Genomic DNA, 7,281 nt, shown 5'->3' on the forward strand with positions numbered 1-7,281 from the left:
AATTAAAATAATGTTGAACTTACCTGTAATATAATATCTGTAACATGTATTAAAATGTTTAATTTATTATCCACATAATGGCAAATTCTTGTATGTTCTTTCAGTTGGTAAGGCTTTACTAATAAATAAATAACTTTGGCATTTTAGCTGTAATTCTAAAAAATATCTCAACTTAGTGGGATTTTAAATTTCTGGAACTTAACACTATGATATCAATAAGGAAGCCACCTGAAAATAAAGATGACGCCTGTGATCGACAGTATTTATAATCATCACCAGCTGACGTGTTGAAATTACAAAAAAAATTGGGAAATTTAAATCCTACCTTTACATCGATATAATTATAACCGATTTTAAGAATTCAAATATAATCTATACTATTATATAAAGCTGAAGAGTTTGTTTGTTTGTCTGAACGCGCTTATCTGAGGAACTTCTGAGTCGAATTGAAAAATTCTTTTAGTGTCGGGTAGCCCATTTATCAAGAACGCTAAAGGCTATATGACATCACACTATTAGCGATAGGAGCGGAGCATCAATGAAAAATGTTGCAAAACGGGGATATTTTTTTTCCTACAAATATGGGTAAATTACGATGACTGAACAAGATATTCTTCAGAAGAACCATATTTAACCAAAAGATGGTATGCAAAATTACAATTTCTTCAAGAATATAATATAAAAACTTTTCAAATCATAGACTATAAAAAATATCATTGTGAAATCCTAATCATGTATTACCTATATAAGAAAATAAGAAAAAAAAAATACTTCTTTGAGATTTTACGTTGCGTGTGCTGCGTAAACGATTAAAGATACACATCAATCATTTTTCTTCTTTTGAATTATTCTTCTTAAAATGTTCTAAGAAATATTTTATAAAACAAAGTCCGCCGCCGCATGTTTCTGCCTATCTAAACGAGATAAACTCAAAAACTAGCCAATATATTTCTATGAAATTTGATATGGAGGTAGTTTAAGACCCTGCAAAGGATAAACTACTTTCTATCCCGGGAAAAGAAATAACGGGACTTTTATCCCGGAAAATTCTTTCTCAGGGGAGAAGCCACGAGCAGAAGCTTGTCAATTATAAACTAAATCCAATTAACATGGATTATAATAAATCCCTATCATTTGAAAAACCCAGACCCGTTATCAAGTTCTTGCAGGGTTATCGGCTTATATTGATTATCACCCTTCGGATGGTACGGTATAAATATTCTAATGAACAGTTGCAAGGACCACATTAGAATTCATAAACGGTGAACATGAAACTGGCAGTGTTAGCTCTTTTGGCTTTAGCCGCCGTCGCCACCGGCAGAAGCATTGACTACGAGGATGGTCTTGAAGCCGTTACCGCTTATGGATACCTTGAAAAATACGGAATACCTCGTGCGAATGAAGTTCGTGAAGCCGAAGAAGCCGAGTTAGCTGGCGGCTCTAGAATCGCTGGAGGATCTGCAGCTAGCCTTGGACAAATCCCATACCAGGTATATGCAACCAAGTATTCCACCTGCGGTATCTTGTAATTGGCATATTAATTTAAGATACAACCTAAATTATAAAATTAATCCTAAGTTCCCTAATATATATGTATATAGGCCCTTACACAATTTGATTTCCACCCAAGCAGAGAAAAAATATTTTATTGATTTTTAACATTAAAAGAACTCAAACTTTCAATGATATAGAGACTTTTTGTCCTTATAGACAACCGGATAGATTAGCATAAAAAGGTGCATGTTGCACCCGATTTCCACATGTTAATATGATGACCTCCACTATACTACTTGCGAAGTTGATCGAAAGACAAAATACTGATCGAAGTTGATCGAAAGTCCAAATTACGCAGTACAAGTAACTTCGCGAACACACTATAATAAAAATAATAATAAACACTTCAATTTGTGTTTTCACTTAAACGCTTAACACAACAAAAAAAACGCACGTTCGCTTTACCGAAATTCGGTATGCTTCTCTCATAATTATAGTGTATCTTGTATCATATCTTTTTCTCCATAACACGAAGCCGTAATACGACCACATACATCATTTGAATTTTGATGTCTCATTTTCTTATATTGATTTTAGGCCGGTATTGTTATCCACCTACCTAGAGGACAAGCTATTTGCGGAGGTTCCCTACTCACCAACCGTAGAGTCCTGACCGCCGCTCACTGTTGGTGGGATGGCGAGAACCAGGCCCAGAGGTTCACTGTCGTTCTTGGATCTATCCGAGTTTTTTCCGGTGGATTGAGAATAAACACAAGGGATATCGTTATGCACGAAAATTGGCAGCCACGTATTGTCAGAAATGATGTTGCTGTGGTTCGCCTCTCCGTGAACGTTGGACTTAACAGTAAGAATTTCTTATTTTTATATGCTAACAAAAGCTTATAACAGGGGCCGTAGCTAATACGCCTTTCTACATTCCTTTAAGCTAATAGAAACAAAAATATGTATGGGAATGACATATTCTAGCGGCAGACTTATCGCTAGGTGGTTTCATCCCCGCGCAATCAGAATTGGGTGCGACCTTTTGGAACTGAAACTACTCGGTAGGATCGCCAAACTTACGCTGATGTTCGAGTTATAAACTAAATATATCTGAAAAGATTCTGTGATTTTTATATATCAATAATTTCGTAATAGAAATATGCGTATTTTATACAAATGTACAGTCAGCCAAAAGTAGATGAACATGTTCAAAATTTATCATCTACGTTTGTGGTTGGTTGGTGTTTCAACCGTTTTTTCTTAACTTAATCAAACTTAAAAGGTTAACTTTATTTTAGTCTAGCTTTTGCCTGCAGCTTAGCCCGCTGAAAAAGATTTTCCGGGATAAATATTTCCTATACAATATCATTTCTAAGTAGCGTATAGCACTTAAATAGGTATTTAAAACCATTTATTTATAAAAAAAGTTGCTACCAGAAAACAATCAGACTCTTCGACAGATTCGAATGAATGTGGTAATAATTTAACTAATACACACAGACGCATTTATTCTCCAAAGGGTATGCAAAGACGCAACCAGGAGACCCACATTTCGCCAGGTTTATTCCATCCAACTATCATGAGGTAATCGAGTCTATCACAATATCGGGTAAAATTCCAGACTCCAGGCTGATACTGAGTTAAAAAACCTAATATCGCATTGCCTTACCCAGCATTCGTACCTACGCAACCGAAGTAAACGATAAAGACATATTTTTCATATTAAATCACAATTCAGTATGAATAAAACAGGTAGTATCACAAATCATAATGTCTTATTCATTTTCAGACAACATTCAAACCATTGCCCTGCCTTCTGGAGGTCAACTTAACGAGCACTTCGCTGGAGAGAGGGCCATAGCTTCTGGTTATGGTCGTATTGGCGATGGTGAGCTATATTAATATTCTTTCATATATTATGAAATAATTACTGAAACCAAAACTTTAGGGAAAATTTTGTCAAATTAAAAACGTATTGTTTTTTAATTACCTTCAATTGCTTTTATTCACACAAATCGACAAATGAGAAAGAGGGTCAGCCTCGCTAAGTAGTTGCAGGACAGTGTAGCCAATGTTACTACTGGACATAATAAGACTTAACATCTCATGTATTACGATGGCGAGCGCAGTGGAATACCAAACAATACCTACTTTGTAATTCATGGTGTTGGATGTGTTTCTACTGTTTATGGGCGGTCGTTTAGCTTACCATTAGGCAAACTGCAAGCTCGCCTAGTCATACAAGGAAATAAAAAAAAATATTTGTAATCATCAAGCATTTGTAATCAACACCCTAAAAATGTTCACATATTATATTTTAATGTCATAACTTTCCAGCTGCCATTCACGATATCACAATCAACCAGGCTCTGCGCCATGTTACCCTTGATGTAATCAGTAACGCCGTGTGCTCGGACACTCGGGACATTGGTCCCTTCGTGCACTCCACCAACATCTGCACCAGCGGCGCCGGTGGCCGCAGCACCTGCAGGGGAGACTCTGGTGGTCCCCTCGTCGTCACCAGAAATAACAGGCCGCTATTGGTATGTGCCATGTCTTATAATATCAGCAGAAGTTATTTAGCAAACTATTTTACATAGTTAAAAGATTTTCTTCTCCCGAACTTTCTATTTCTATAATTGCGTCGTGAGTTAAAAACGGATAAGTGCTCATAGAAACTTAGCTAATTTCACTGCTAGCTGTCATAAAATGGGTGCCTCTGACGATCCTAGCTTAAAGGAGTCATAGAGGCAATGGTTACTGCGAAATTATTTCGCAAGCTATTTTACATGTAGCTGCTCAGTGGATTAAGAAATCAAATCGTATAATAAAAGAATTCTCTGAGTTGCAATATTTCTCTATCAATTATTGAAAGAAAACAAAGGGGCAAAGCAATTTCACTTTCATATCCATTTAGACTTTGGTGACGTTGTACTAGTGAATGTTGCGCAGTCATTAATATTTTAATATAATAACGTAAATTTAAAAATATTACATCACTTAATTCATATTCTTCACATAATAGATCGGTGCGACATCCTTCGGTCACCGTGATGGTTGCCAGGTAGGCTTCCCCGCTGTCTACGCCAGGATCACCTCTTTCAATGACTGGATCAGAAGAAATTTGTAAATCTAAAAGAAAAAGCATGACAACAAGTTTATAATCAAAGAAGACATTTTAATAAATATTGGTTCGAAATACGTTTATTATTTTATGTAAAAATGGTGTGCTTTCTTTGTTTATCATATTTTCTAAGGTACCTATTACAAGAATTAATGTAATGCCATAGAATAATATTATATTTCCATTATACCTTAATAGAGATATGATGAGTTTAACGTGATACGTTAAACATATTTCTCTTAAATGATAAGATCCTAGCTCAGAACAATGACAATGATCCTTGCATGTCAACTATTAAGGACAGATAAGGATGCCAAACCATCTTTTGAAAAGCTTAAATAAACCATTAGGAAGAAAAATATTATGGTTAGGTTAATGGCAATTGATTATTAATTGCACTATAATTACATTTTGAATTTGAATAAATCTTGAATCCCAGAAACCCATTCATGTTCATATGACTTACTAATTAACATGTTTTTAGTTAATTTTCACAATTCATTGCGTTATTTTTTTTGGGTGTCATACTCCAAAGTCTCAAACAAAGTTGATTATGTCAAAGCTGTGGAGTATCTTACGGTTAATGAATAAAAAAAATATGTTTTATTTAAATTAAATAAAAATAAAGTTGGTAATTGATGACATTTGAATGTATAATAAAAAGCATAATTTAATCTATTTTATATTTATTCTATTAGAAACCTTCGTCTTTAATTTACATCCGTGTCTTTTATGCAATTTATGTATTAGTTGATTGTTACGTAGGCCTTTCGAGTGAAGGGCAGGAATATAATTATAATTAATCACTTCCGTCCTATTTCCATTCTCCCTTTCCTCGCTAAGGTGCTAGAGGCTTGTGCTCACAAGCAATTATCTAGATTTGTGCACTTAAACAACTTGCTGCGCCCAATTCAATCTGGCTTTAGCCCTGGCCACAGCACCGTTACCGCGCTCCTCAAAGTGACTGATGATATTGGAGCGGGCATGGAGAACGGCAAAGTCACTGTACTGGCTTTGGTTGACTTTTCTAATACTTTCAATACCGTTAGTCACGACATCCTCCTAGCAATTCTCTGTTCTCTCCCGGTGCACTGGTTTGGTTCTTATCCTATCTTCAGGGGCGGCAGCAGCCGGTGCGTTTAAATGACTCCTCGTCAAATTGGCGCAACAACGACGCTGGAGTCCCTCAAGGCGGTATACTTTCCCCATTGCTATTTTCTATCTTCATTAAACTTTTAACTCAAAACCTTCATTGTGCTGTGAGGTTTATAGTGATTGATATGAGCGTTGATTGTGTGTCTGCTGCTATACTGAGGGTGAACGGGGACCTGGCATTTGTCAAAAGTTGGTCAGATAGTTTCGGTTTTTCTGTGAATCCCACGAAATGTCAGGCTATAATAATAGGCAGCCCTAGAATGATCGGGAGATTAAACTTCTCTTATATTCCTCCTATTGAATTTGATGGTAATCATTCCTTGGTGCTCCAGTGTGAAGGCCCTCGGACTACACATTGATGCCACCCTGAGCTGGCGGTCCCACGTTACCTCTGTTAGTCAGAGAGTTATCCGCACGCTTCGTTCTCTTTATCGTCTGAAGAATCTCTTGCCATCCAAAACCAAGACTATGCTTTTGCAAACCTTAATCCTCCCAATAATCGACTATGGCGATGTATGCTATTTTGATCTGAATGCAGACCTGCTCAATAAACTCGACCGCCTTCTTAATAACTGCATTCGATTCGTTTTTAAACTTCGCAATTACGATCACTTTTCTTCTTTCCGTTCGCAGTTAAATTGGCTCCCCATCCGTCAGCGCCGCTCGTTACGCGCGCTTACTACTCTCTTTTCTCTTCTTAAGTCTCCTATACCTCTTACTTATCTTCCAATTTTATTTATCTTTGCAATGGGCATGATAGGAATTTGCGTTCGTCTACCAATCTTCTCCTGAAGTAAAACCGCATAGTTTGATTTTGATCACTCTTCCTTCACTATTCAATCTATCCTTCTTTGGAACGCACTCCCGCTCGAAATAAGGTCGTCCTCAACACGGCTGACTTTTAAAATGAGAGTTCGTCGATTGTTGCTGGCAGAAGTAGCAGAATCCTCTCATTGACTTATTAGTGTATTTATATATTTATTTATTTTTATATATGTATTTTTTTTAGATATCTATATATTTATATATGCGAGTGTGTTGTTATTTGTTTTTTATTACTCTTTTTATGTGTTTTTCACTTTCTTTTATTATACACCTGCCTCCGTCCTGTCTACACCACCTCAAAGTTGACTGGGAGAAAATGCCCATGGCATTAAGTCCGCCTGTATACCATGTGTACAAAGTGTAAAATAAAATAAATAAATATAAAATTTAAATATATATCTATTGTTCTCTGTAACCTTATTTCCCATAATAATGTTTAGATTTGAGTTGGCATATTGATTCAAGAATATTTTCATCAAAATGCGTCGCCGCAGTAGATATTACTTGCATTAATTGTTAAGTATACGTAGTCAACCCGCTTGACCAATCTAGATTTGCTCATTTATCATTATCATGCAATTGATCAAACCACATAATTCCTTTGACAGCTGTCAATATTAAGTGACTCCTTACGAAAATATCGTTGACAGCCTTACGACTTACTTTGAAATTAAAATAAA

At 36.0% G+C, this 7,281-nt stretch overlaps 1 protein-coding gene across 1 annotated transcript; it reads left to right on the forward strand.

The window, feature by feature from the left end:
* The first annotated feature begins 1,233 nt into the window (after positions 1-1,233).
* On the forward strand, positions 1,234-4,696 carry LOC115443567 (brachyurin-like). The gene is made up of 5 exons (XM_030169021.2): positions 1,234-1,490; positions 2,092-2,359; positions 3,287-3,385; positions 3,835-4,040; positions 4,523-4,696. The coding sequence occupies exons 1-5, from the start codon at positions 1,269-1,271 to the stop codon at positions 4,625-4,627; spliced, it is 900 nt and encodes a 299-aa protein (XP_030024881.2). The 5' UTR covers positions 1,234-1,268; the 3' UTR covers positions 4,628-4,696.
* The last annotated feature ends 2,585 nt before the right edge of the window (positions 4,697-7,281 follow it).

This window comes from Manduca sexta, chromosome 11, assembly GCF_014839805.1.
Source record: "Manduca sexta isolate Smith_Timp_Sample1 chromosome 11, JHU_Msex_v1.0, whole genome shotgun sequence".
Classification (NCBI taxonomy): Eukaryota; Metazoa; Arthropoda; class Insecta; order Lepidoptera; family Sphingidae; genus Manduca; species Manduca sexta.

Excerpts from the sequence above, each read along its gene's own strand:
- LOC115443567 (XM_030169021.2), top strand. The coding sequence starts at position 1,269 with ATGAAACTGGCAGTGTTAGCTCTTTTGGCTTTAGCCGCCGTCGCCACC. Across the intron at positions 2,360-3,286 it reads CGTGAACGTTGGACTTAACA|ACAACATTCAAACCATTGCC; the intron begins GTAAGAATTTCT and ends ATTCATTTTCAG. Across the intron at positions 3,386-3,834 it reads TTATGGTCGTATTGGCGATG|CTGCCATTCACGATATCACA; the intron begins GTGAGCTATATT and ends ATAACTTTCCAG.